The 13,202-nt window shown below is 40.5% G+C and overlaps 1 protein-coding gene across 10 annotated transcripts in view; it reads left to right on the top strand.

Annotated features, from left to right (window-relative positions):
* The window catches only part of SNTG1 (syntrophin gamma 1), a 1,000,749-nt gene that overhangs the window by 783,263 nt on the left and 204,284 nt on the right, over positions 1–13,202 (top strand). For all 10 annotated transcript variants that reach the window (XM_033934198.1, XM_033934202.1, XM_033934200.1 and 7 more), the window contains one exon: positions 4,271–4,309. In XM_033934198.1, the coding sequence (XP_033790089.1) occupies positions 4,271–4,309 (39 nt within the window). The remainder of the gene's footprint in view (positions 1–4,270; positions 4,310–13,202) is intronic.

Here is a 13,202-nt window from a genome sequence, read left to right as displayed (position 1 = left end):
AACAGATGTTGTTCTTAAAATATCTCCTTGAGGTATGAACCTTTTCAATGTTCAAGTTTGGTTGTATTTGTTTTAAGATCTTATTTGGTCTGGCCCCTGTTTACTTGTCTTCATGTTTTGAATGATATAAACCAGTGGTCTCAAACTCAAACCCTTTGCAGGGCCACATTTTGGATTTGTAGGCACTTGGAGGGCCTCAGAAAAAAAACAGTTAATGTCTTATTAAAGAAATGACAATTTTACATGAGGTAAAACTCTATAGTTTATAAATCTTTTCTTTTGGCTACATCTTGATAATAATATTGTAATTTATAGCTAAAGAGACATGTAATCAAGAAACTTTTATTTTACTTTTGTGATTATGATAAACATACTGAGGGCCTCAAAATAGTACCTGGCGGGCCACATGTGATTCCCCGGGCTGCGAGTTTGAGACCACTTATATAAACCAAACAGGATCACTCGAGGATATTATTTGTTTTTTTATCCAACCATAAAATCCTGCCAATATAAGAGATTTTTTGACAAACTATTTGCATTTCAGGCAGGCAAAATGAATTCATGGTTATATACCATTATTTCTCAGGCTCCTTCTTGTATGTTTTTTAGAAAACTGCTTAAAACTGAGTTGTTTGTTAAATTTATAAATTAAAGTTTCAATTTTGATTGGTAAATTGTATACTGATATTTTAAAATGTTTATCTTAATCTGATTTTAATGTATTTTTAAGTCAATTGTATTTTAGTCACTAATTGCACAGTTCTATATGTGAACCGCCTAGAACTATGTGGTGTGGCAGTATACAAAAATAAAATTATTATTATCTCCTAATACTGAACCACACTATCTGGCAATCACCAGATGCTAGATGATCACCCACTAAAAACATCGGAAACACTCTCCTCGTTAGAAAGCACCAGGTTACGTAAGACTTCCTCCCATATGAGTCCATCTCCCAACTTCTATATCAGTGTTCTTCAACCACCGGTCCATGGACCAGTGCCGGTCCACAGAAATTTCCTGCAGGTCCACAGGGCCAGCAAGTGCATTAGGCCCAAAACAGTGTTCTTCAACCGCCGGTCCATGGTGCGATCGATGCGGCATTATCTTTGAGCCAGCTCCCTCTTCCTAACTGATTCAATGCACAAAGCCACGGGCAGTGGCTCCTACGGGCATCCTGCGCCTGAACCGGAAGCCTTCTCTCTGAGGTTGCAACGTCAGAGGGAAGGCTTCCAGATGAGGCAAGGGATGTGCAAGGTGCAATTAGTACTATTATGGGGGCGGGGTCTGGGGTGGACATTGGATAGAGATGGGCGGGGTCTGGCACACGACTTAGCCCAGTGTTCTTCAACCGCCGGTCCACGGACCGAAACTGGTCCACAGAATAATTTTTTTATTTCTGTCGGTCCATAGGTGTAAAAAGGTTGAAAAACACTGTTCTAGATGACACTGCAGCAGGAATGTCTCAGTCAGTACCAAAATATATTTGGGCATTTCCATTTTTTGCAGATTAGAGGCCTGTTAGGTTCCTGTTCTGGATTATCTGTTGGTCAAAGAACACAAATTCTATAGTACAGCACTCGCTAAGGACCTGTTGCTAAAAAAAGTCTGTCTTTAAGGTCAAGGGCTAGCCTAGGGGCAGGGCAGGGTTAAAGCATATGAAAACCAGGGGCATGTCAAGATTCTAAATGTTTGGGGCTGTCAGATATAACGATGTGGTCATATCAGGACAAGGGTTACCGGACGTCCAGATTTCCCCGAATGTGTCCTCCTTTTGAGGACATGTCCAGGGGTCCGGATGACTATTCAAGCCCAAGAACTTTGTCCAGGTTTTGAAAAGCCTCCTCGAATCACATCGGGCAGGGAGGAAGTCCACACATGAGTGGACGCCACGTGATGATATTGCATGCACGCGTACATTGCATGCAATGTCATCGTGTGGCATCCGCGCACACGCGGACTTCCTGCCTGACAAAAGTAGGCAGCAGGGGGCGTTTCTAGGGCAGGACTTGGGGTGGGATTAGGGCATTATAGGGCAGGGATGGGCAGAGCTGGGCCGGCCTGGGGACAGGGCTAGGAGTCCAGATTTTCCGCTTGGAAAATCTGGCAACCCTAACGGGACCAAGTGAAGGAAACAAATATTGATGACAATTTTATAAAGAAGGTGCCTTCATTTAGATGCCACAGAGGAGCCCAGGCTGTTTCACAGTGGGTTCAGCCCCCCCACCAGAGCTTACTCAATGCTGTTTGAACAGTGGAAAAGTTGGCAGTACACTTCTGGCCGCTGATGCCAGAACCCCTCCTTTTCGTGTATGTTCTTTATGCATGTGCAGGAAAGTGTGAATATCAGACACTGGATATGTGCCACCAGCATCCCCACTACTCATTTAGGATGGGGGAGCTATAGAAAAATTCCTCTTTTGCTTACAGGGCTTGGGCATTCCCACTAGGCAAAGTATTTTAAAGTAGCAGCATGGGGGTGGGGGGTGGCACAGAAATATGTAGGCCCATTCAGTCAACTCCTGAGACCCCCAGAAAAGGGCCTCTAACTATACCACTGGTTCCAGATACACATGTAAACCATTATAATATTGGCATATATGCAAAAATATGTGTACATGTATGTCTACAAACATTCTATAATGTCTACAGATATACTATAAATATCTGAATGTCATCCATAGCATGTAATTTGAGAGTGGGTGTTTACATAAGCGAATTCATTAGAAAAGGAGGTGCTACTCGGAATGGCCCTTTGGCTGGATACATAAAACATAAGAAGTGCCTCCACTGGGTCAGACCTTAGGTCCATCGTGCCCAGCAGTCCGCTCATGCAGTGGGCCCAATAGGTCCAAGACCTGTGCAGTTATCCTCTATCTATACCCCTCTATCCCTTTTTCCAACAGAAAATTGTCCAATCCCTTTTTGAACCCCAATACCGTACTCTGTCCTATCATGGCCTCTGGAAGCGCATTCCAGGTGTCCACCACACGCTGGGTGATGAAAAACTTCCTAGCATTTGTTTTGAAGTTGTCCCCTTTCAAGAATGACACGGGAATGAACATCAAGCAATTGAAAGAAGCCGTGGAAAACAAGGAAGCATGGCGAGGACTGGCCTATAGGTATCCAAAGGTCAGACACAACTGAATGGATAGTAGTAGTATATATAAGCAGAATCGGAATAAGGCATGGGCAGGATGCAGAGTTTTATGCCCTTAATGAGTGGTTAGCATGTGCAAACTGTAGCAGAAACTCATTATAGTGTTTTGTGGTATTTTGCCCGCTTGCATGTGCTAACCCATGTGTTACTGATATTTTTCAAATGTTTTTGGAAGGATGGGTGTCATGGGTGAAGAATGGGCATGGAAGCATTAACCAGTGAAAGAGCACTAATTGACTAATTCAGGGTTGAGGCAGGAGCACTTACCGCCTTCTAAAAAAGAGGCGGGTAGGGGCTCCTGAATTCACTTTCTGCAGGTATCGCACGCTATGGGAACCTTAGCACACAACCTGCAAATAACAAAACAAAACAAAAAAAAGCATAAAACAATGCCACAGTAAATCTGGGTTTTAACACACAGTAAAATCCCATCGTATCATGCGTTAGCCCATATTTTACTGCACTTCAGTAAAAGGGCTCCTAAGTATGATAAAACATGCCTTATATTCCAGCCAAACCGATTGTGATTTTGTCCTTCAAAAATCAAAAACAAAATTGTAGTGTAATGTAGAAGGGGCAGGATTTTAATAAAAATCATAAAAGCATATATAGCATACATAAATATATAGTCTACTATTCTTGTGGACCGGACCCGACACGGTCCGTGTTTTGAAGAAACACTTCTTCCTCAGATAAGACAAAGTAGATTATCAAAAAAACAGATAAGATAAAGGCAAAACAAAATCGAATGGAACAATTGCAAACGCTGCACTGTGGAGATTTATGCGATTGTTCCATTCAATTTTGTTTTGCTTTTATCTTATCTGGTGTTTTGATAATCCACGTTCCATCATCCGGGACCCCTGAGAAAGAAGCGTCTCTTCAAAACCATATTTTTATGTATGCTATATATGTTTTTATGATTTTTCACTAAAATCCTGCCCCTTCTACATTACACTGCAGTTTTGTTTTTGTTTTTTGCTTCACATTTTTTTCTGCAGTTTTTTGTTGATTTTGATTTTGTCCTTCAACCATATGCTGTTAAATGTACTGTTACAGCTTCTTAACCAGGAATAGATTATTGATAAAATGTCTTAATTATTTCAACAGATTAAAAAAATCAACCGGAACTTTCCTGTAAACCAACAGGTATGTTTAAACAAAATTTGGAATTCTGTACTGGCTTTTCTCTCCTAGGGTAGCGTCTCATATCTTGACAGAATGAACCCGACTCTTATAAGTCACAGGTAATTCTCATCTTATGTGCATTCTTCCAAAGAGAGCCTCCTTCTTGAATTAATCTGATATAATATGCAGAGGCAACATTCAAGGCACTTAAAAATCAGACTGAAGGCACCAAATACAATTGAGACAATTTATTTGTCTTTCCACTATTCTATTGGTCTCTGCATTGATACTTGAAGATTTTCTCTTTGTCTACAGGTAGCACAAAATAGTTGGTACTGGTACTTCTACTGATAGCACAATTATTAGAATTTTCTCCTTTACCCCAGTGGCTGATTTTTTTTTCATCAAGCTTTTTTTTTATTTATCTTGGCAAGTAAGAATGATCCAGATGATTAGAACTTCATTTTCCACAATTCTGTGTTTTGTTTTTATTTCCGGCATGACAATTTTAACATAGCTTCCAGTGGATGAGACCTGCTCTCTTATTGCATCTCTCTTCATAGAAATATTCTGTATCTCTGAAGGAGAGAAAGGGATTGTAGAGCCAGTGGCATAGTAAGGGGAGCAGACTGCCCAGGGTGCCATTTTTGTGTGTGCGGGGGAGGGGAGCACCAGCAACAGTGCATCTCCTCCTCTCCGCCCTCCCCGCATGCCTCTTTAAAAGTTTGTCAACTCAAGCAGCATCTTTTACTTGTAGCTTGTGCTGGTGTCAGCTCCTTTCTGACATCACGTCCTGGTTGCGTGACCAGGATGTGATGTCAGAATGGAGCTGATGCCAGTGTGAACAGCGGGTAGAAGATGATGCTTGCACTGGTGAACATTTCAAAAGGTACGCGGGAGGCAGGAGGATGCCCAAGCAATGAGGAATTGGGGGAGGAAACCCAAGTATTTTGGGGGGAGGCGCATGGCACCTCCCCTGAAGACAACCTCCCTCACTAAACCACTGTGTAGAGCTTAGGAGTTAGGGCAGACTGGAGAGGTCATATAGTTCTATTTGTCATTAATGCATCAGCACCTCTTACCAAGTGATGATATATATGACCATTTTTAGTTCAGTGCTATAAAATCTGAATTTGTATGTTTTACTATTTTTTTAAATGTTGGCTGTGACAATCTTGTTCAAAGTCCACTATTTTGTGCATCTTTAGGTTAAAATTCACTTCTCCTTAACAAAACATGTTAGATTTTGATTTATATTATACAGTGTTCCTCTGCGAATTTGCAGTTTGCGAATCGTGGTCTGCTCCGACCACCTCTTCCTGTAGTGAAGTCGGGCAACACCAATTAGGAGCTGCGTGTCAAAGCAGCTCCTAATTGGTGTAGCCCAACTTTACTACAGGAAGAGGCGGTCGGAGAAGACCACAAATGATTTTCTTCAGCTGCCGGTGCTCCAGCTGCCCTCTCCTGCCTCCCCTGCCTTTTGGCAGGCGAAAAACCGCATTCACAGTTTTTCAAAATTTATGGGGGTTCCTGGAATGGAACGCAAATGAATTTCAGGGGAGTACTGTATATGGTTGCTGAAGTAAATTTCTGCATTTCTCACTATATTTGTGTTTTAGCCAATTGCTTTCTTGTTTGCACATCAAATTTTTTTAAGTTTTTCTCTTCTTTTGCTCCTCTTCTTCATTCTCTTTCCTATTTTGATTGTAGCTCCTCCCATTACTTTCCTGTCCTCTGAAGTAAGTCAGCGTTTCCCTGATAAATTGTTTGTCTCCCCTATTTTATTGTACATCACGTTGAAATTCTGAAATAGCGATTTTATCAAATTTTAAATAAACTTGAAACTATTCCATGTGCTGGTGGACTCTCACTCATTCCATACGTTCATTGCAACACTTGTCCAAGATTAAAGATGGAAACTGAATCTGACCACTTGTTTTCATATTTCAGTACTTTTTGAGTATTTTAGTTTGATGCTGCTAGATTTGTCTGAAGGTTTATAATGGTAGCTTTATGACTATATGAGTCTATGTCTATAAGGTCTAAACCACTTCAGATCTTAGGATATACAATCCCAGCATATGATGGTTCTTATAGATTCCCTGATGGGTATGGAGGAGTTTTGTTGGGGGATGACTTCCCTATGAGTAAAAACTAAAGCGGCTAAGGCTCTTCAGCCTGGAGAAGAGATGGCTCAGGAGAGATATGATAGAGGTTTATAAAATACTGAGTAAAGTGGAACAGGTAGATGTGACTCACTTGTTTATTCTTTCCAAAAATAATAGGACTAGTGGGCATGTATTGAAGCTGCTAAGTAGCAAATTTTAAATAAATAGGAGAAAATATTTCTTCACTCAACATGAATTAAACTCTAGAATTCATTGCCAGAGAATGTGGTGAAAGCAGTTAGCATAGCAGGGTTTAATAAAGGTTTGGCAAACTTCCTAAAAGAGAAGTCCATAAGCCATTATTAAGATGGATGGTGGGAAATCTACTGTTTATTCCTAGGATAAGCAGTATAAAATCTGTTTTACTCTTTTGGGATCTTGCCAGGTACTTATGACCTGGGTTGACCGCTGTTGAAAACAAGATACTGCATTTAATGGACCTGAGGTATATCCCAGCATGGCAGCTCTTATGCTCTTATGTACAGTAGGTATGTCTCTGAGTGTGCATGGCTTGCATTATATGGGGTATTTAAAAACTGCGTTAAATATTTAGTGAATGATTAACACCCTGATGCAGGCTACTAAAGGAGTATTGTGGTGGTTTGCCTGTTACCACATATTAAACTAAGCATTACTGGATTTTTCTGTCAAGAGGCATGGCATGGGTGTCGAGCAGGTGTGAAAGTTTTAGCTAGCAAGTGCATTATACTATCAAGCACTATCACAGAATTAACGTGGAACCACTTACTGTCTCCTAAAGAGCAGGAAGTAAGTAGTCCTGCATTAACTCTCAGCAAGTACTGCATGCTAATGGGAATATCTGTTTTTTGTGAGGCAGGCAATGCAATAAAAATGACTAGATATGTACCTTTTTGATGCAGCAATAGCTTTGGCTTTGCCATGCATTTAAATACTGTGTTAAAACACGTTAAGTCCAGCATTACCACACTTCAGTACCATTAAAAGGGTCCCTAAGTTTGTACCCGGGGCAATGGAGGGAGGATTAAGTGACCTGCCTGAGATCACTAACTCCTCTCCCCATCAGCCCTATGCCTTCAAATGTCACAATCTTAAATCTGACTCTGACTTTAACTCCTGGCAAGAAACAAAAGCAAAAACATGCAGTCATCTAACTCCTCCCTACCATCTGTTTAGTTCTGTTTTGAGTTATGATGTACAGTGTGAAAATGAAGTCTTAACTTTAATTTGTTAGTCCTCTGGGCGCCTTTCCAGAGAAAAGCCAACAACAAGAACAACATTATCTAGACTTTTAATTGCTTTTTTTATTCTTTAAATCCATTTTTTAAAGAAATGTAAACATGAAAAGAACATCCAGGTTCTGAATTTACTCTGTTGGTCCTTAAGTTTAATGTTCTACACATTTTCCCAAAAGTCACACTGGGAAATATTCAAATCTATTTAACCGGCCAGGAACGGCTCCTGGCCGGTTAAATAATGTTTTTGCATCTAACCACAGATATTCAGTTCAGTTTTGTTTATTTGATATTCTGCAAATACAAAAAAAAAAAAAAAAAATACAATCTATGTTGTTTACAATAAAAGCATAAAAGGAGGAAGGCAAAAATTGCAAAAGACAAAAATGTTGCAAGACTAACAGAAACACTTGGGAAAAACTAATATGGGAAAATTAAAATAACTTTGAGGGTCCAAGGGGGATGGGGGGGGTGGACAAAACATAAGGATAAGTTTAGGTATATTTATAGTAGGTATTCCATCATGGGGAAGGAGCAGCTAGCCATTAAAAGCTTGAGTAAAATAATAGGCTTTTAATTGGGCTTTAAATCTTGAAAAATAACTTTCAGTATGGTGATAAAAAGGGAAAGAGTTCCATAAGGTTAGGGTCATAACAGATAAGGATGAATGTCTGTGAATGTCACAAAATAACTGTCGGAAGGAAGGAACAGTTATCAGATGCTGCTGGGAGGAATGCAGGGTTCTCTTGGGAAATATTGAACCAAAAGACTAAACAAGAAAGAAGGGAGACCAGATGACTGAATCTAAAAGGAAAGAATATTGTAGTTGAAGGGAATACGATATACAACCAGGAGAATATGTTCAGCTTTCCAGAGTGGGGTTACGTGATCAAATTTCAAATAGCGGTAAAGGAGTTTTACTGTGATATTTTGTACTAACTGTAATTGGAGGAGCTGATAATTGGAAAGACTACTGAAATTCCATTCTTATTGATCAAGTTTAGAGAAAACCAGAGAGTGTAACAAAATATGGAGGGAGCCTATATCAGGAAGTGAACAGATAGAATGGATAATGCAAAGAGTATGGAAAAAAGGTGAGACTACTTTTGGTCAGGCAGTGGAGTTACCCAGAAGTTCCCTAAGTTCCTTCAGCACCCTTGAATGTACACCATCTGGCCCCATTGCTTTGTCTACCTTTATTTTAGCTAGTTCCTCAAGAACACAACCCTCTGAAAATCTATCAAAGTCTACCATTCCACCATCCTTATATGCATTTGTCTTCTGTGATCCCTCTCCCGAATCTTCAGCCATGAACACAGAACAGGAATATTTGTTAAGCAATTCAGCCTTTTCTTTATCAGCTTCTACATATTCCTCCCCTTCACTTTTGAGTCTCACAATGCCACGTTTGCACTTCTTCCTATCACTGATATATCTAAAAAAAAAATGTCTTGTCTTCCCGTTTTACTGTGTCAGCTATTTTTTTCTTCCATTTATATCTTTGCTTTCCTAACTACTCGTCCAGCCTCTCTTAACTTTTCCAGATATTTTTGCCTGTCTTCCTCTTTCTACAATCTTTTGTAGTTTATGAAAACTAACCTCTTATTCCTTACCTTCTCAGCTACTACTTTTAAGAACCAAAGTAGCTTCTTCTCTTACTTTTACTTGCCTCACAAAAAAAGATTTGTTGCTCTTACAATAACTCCTTTCAGTTTTGCCCACTGCATTTCTACTCCTTCTAGATGTTCCTATCCAGACAACAATTCATAGGCATAATCCCCCATTCGAGCAAAGTTAGTGTTTTTTAAAGTCTAGAACCTTTACTTTTGAATGAGCCCTCTCTATTCCCATCTTAATATTAAACCATACCTTGTAGTGATCACTGGATGCCAGATGATCACCCACTATAACATCAGAAACACTTTCCCCATTTGTAAGTACTAAGCCAAGTATGACCACATCCCGCATGGGTTCCATTACCAACTGCTGGAACAATTCTCCTTGTAGAGATTCCAGGATCTCCCTATGTTAAAATCACCTATTAGTAAAACTTCCCCTTTTTTAGATATATTCTGAATGTTTACTATTAAATCTCTGTCCACTTCCTTCTGTAAAAGAGGTCTATATATTACACCAGTGTTTCTCAACCCGCAATACATGTACCTTAGGGGTACACAGGCTACCTGTTGGGGGTACACGAGCTGACCATTGCCCAGGATTTCTCCCTGCCTGCGCCCCACTGAAGCCACCGCCGATTCCTCCCTGCCACCCGATACACTATATCTACCCCTGCCGATTCCTCCCTGCCACCCGATATGCTACATCCACCCCCCCCAGTCTGCCCCTGCCCACTGCCACCACACTCGCTGCTACCATTCAACACGCTCCATCTAATCATCCCCCACCACCGCTGCAACTCTGGGCAAGGATGGGCCAGGCGTGTGCAGCGATTGCACGCCGCTGGTTCACAAGCCTTCCCCCAATGTCAATTCTAACGTTGGAGAGCAGGTTTGGGCCAGCCAATCGCTGTGCTGTCAGAATTGACATTGGGGGAAGGCTTGTGGGCCAGCAGTGTGCAATCGCTGCACGTGCCTGGCCCTTCCTTGCCCAGAATTGCGATGACAGGGGATGATTAGATGGAGAGTGTTGGGTGGCAACAGTGGGGATGGATGTAGCATGTTGGGTGGCAGGGAGGAATCGGTGGCAGCTTCAGCGGGGGGCAGGCAGGCTTCAGCACGGGTCGACTTTGGGGGAGGGAGGAAGAGGGTGGGACAAAGGCTGGAAGGCATTGAAGGGGAGGGGACATGAACTCAAAAGAAAAAGAAAGGGGGGCATGAACATTGGACATAATGGAGAGAGGAAAGGGGCACTAACTTGGGACATAGGTGGAGAGGGATTAGAAAGGGATAATTGTTGAGCATGAATGTGTGAGTGAGAGATGGTGCACATGGGGACAGGAAGAAAGGAAAATTGGGCATGGAGAGAAAGATTAATGAGGTAGAGATGCATGGGGAATAGAAGGATGAGAGGGAGAAATTTTGTATATGGTGGTGGAGAGGGACCAGAGGGACAGATTGAAGGGGATGCAAGGGGGAGGAATGTTGGGAATAGAGATGGAGGGAGATATGTGGCATGTTGATAGAAGGAGAAATGGGCATGGGGCTGGTTGGCAGCGGTAAAAAATGCTGTACATGATCTGAGGGAAGAGAGAGAGGAAGAAAAGTTGGACTCATGTCAGGACAAAGAAAGATGTTGATTGGGGAATGGAATGAAGTCTGGAGGAGAGGAAGCTTGTAGGAGGCAAAAATAAAAAAAGAAATATTGGATGCACAGTCAGAAGGAAGTGCAAACAGACTCATGAAATCATCAGACAAGAAAGGTAGGAAAAATGATTTTATTTTTAATTTAGTGATCAAAATGTGTCAGTTGTGAGAATTTATATCTGCTGTCTATATTTTGCACTATATTTGTCTATTTTTCTATAGTTGTTACTGAGGTGACATTGCATATTTTAAAGTCATCTGCCTTGATCTCTTTGAAAAAACTCTGAATATAAATGATAATTAACATTTTCTCTGCGTACAGTGTGCTTTGTTTGTTTTTTTTAAATTATGTGGTTACCATTATGTATTAATAAGATTATATTTTGTGTATATGAAAAATGGATGGAAGAAATTGCATTGCATTGCACTTAGACTCCCACTGGCTACCCATACAAGCACGAATTCAATTCAAATTCCTCTGCCTATTATTCAAAGCAATACAAGGCTCTTCCCCATCCTACCTAAACAACCGCTTAAACCAGATCTCCACCACAAGACAAAGAAGAACCCCAAATCCTTTTGCCTTCCCTCCACTCAAAGGCACACAACGCAAGAAAATGTTTGACAACCTTCTGGCAACACAAGCAGCAAAACTCAACCACTCCATCTCCAACCTGCTGACAACATCGGACGACTTCAAAACATTCCGTAAAGAAATCAAAACCCTGCTTTTTAAAAAATTCATCCAAAAACCTTAAACCACTTCACCTACCTCCAGCTAAGTTCACCTACCTCCAGATAATTCACCTACCTCGACAGAACTCATCTACCATCAGTCATTCCTCCCCCAAGTATCACACCTAATCACCCTTCAAGTAAACAGACCATAAAAAGATTGTAATCTTGCCTACTCTAACTGTGTTCCATTTGCTAATATCACACTGCTAAGCACTGTTAGTTCTCTATCCAACCCATAAGTTCCCCAAGAAAAAAAAAAAAAAAAAAAAAAAAATTTGTATCCTCACTGGAAAATGTCCAGTAAAATCCTCTGTAATGTGATCATCACTGGAAATGTCCAGTCAAATCTTTTGTAATCCGCCTTGAACTGCAAGGTATAGGCGGAATAGAAATCCGTAATGTAATGTAATGTAATGTAATGTATTATTATTATTGGATGGCGTCTCGGGCAGAGTTTGGATGGGTCTGGGGCAGAATTTGGGTGGAGGTACTCGGTTGATATTTGTTAGGCTTAGGGGGTACTTGGCTTGAAAAGGTTGAGTAACACTGTATTACACCAATGTAAATATATTTGCCATTCCCTGAATCAGATATTAAGGTATTGTGAGGAAGGTAAAATAGCTGCAAAGATTACTAGGGCAATCTGATTACTGTGTTAACTTTCAAAGGGTCTGTTTGGAACAGTCCTTTAGAATCAAAATGATAAGGAAAGGAAAGGTCCCAGGTAAACTTCGAGAAGTTCTGAGAGAAGAGAGCATTTCTCTGGGTATATGAAAACTTTGCTCTGTGCTTTGGTGACTTCAAAGCTGTGGATAAAGAGAAAAGTGTAGGTTTATTGCTAAATACAGTCTGAACTTTTTTAAAAAAAGAAGCAAACTTTGTTTATTAGCTAATTTCCATAATTCTGCCCATATTTTAAACTTGAGCTTTCTGTCAGAGATAGAAACTTAATTGTTAATGCCTACAGCATTAACAGATAGCCTCTAGAAGGCACAGCAGGGCCTAATTCAATCTTCATTCCTGTCCACCCTTAGCACAGCTATTCATTTATAGTCAATTATTCTAATTAGGATAATAAGAGGAGAATTTTCATTATAGAGTTTTAATTAGATTTATTGCTTGCTGAGAAGCAAACATTAAATATAATCACATAATATACCATATAATTTATAAGCTTTTTATATCAATATAATATTCCTAATATCACAACAAATTTTAATTAATTATATCTCAGTAATTCCAAGATGCAGACAGCAGTCCAGCAGCGAGAGGGATTCTAGCCACTTTTTGGCATTGAGTGTCTCATGTATGATTATCTCCCATTTGGCTTGAGGTCATATGTGTGTGCAAGATGCAAAGAGCTCCTAGCTCTAAAATAACAAATTTGTTCTCTTGAGGCTAAAGTAGCACACTTGGAAGATAGAGAGGTACATAGAGGATATCTACAGGGATGTTATATGGAATTTCCACCTTCAGTCTGGCAACCCCTGTGCCGCCCTGGTGAAGGGAGGTCTCCTGTTTAAGTAGGAAG

This window comes from Geotrypetes seraphini, chromosome 2, assembly GCF_902459505.1.
Source record: "Geotrypetes seraphini chromosome 2, aGeoSer1.1, whole genome shotgun sequence".
Classification (NCBI taxonomy): Eukaryota; Metazoa; Chordata; class Amphibia; order Gymnophiona; family Dermophiidae; genus Geotrypetes; species Geotrypetes seraphini.
Note: the sequence above shows the minus strand (reverse complement) of the source record. Positions and strands in the feature narration are given on the sequence as shown.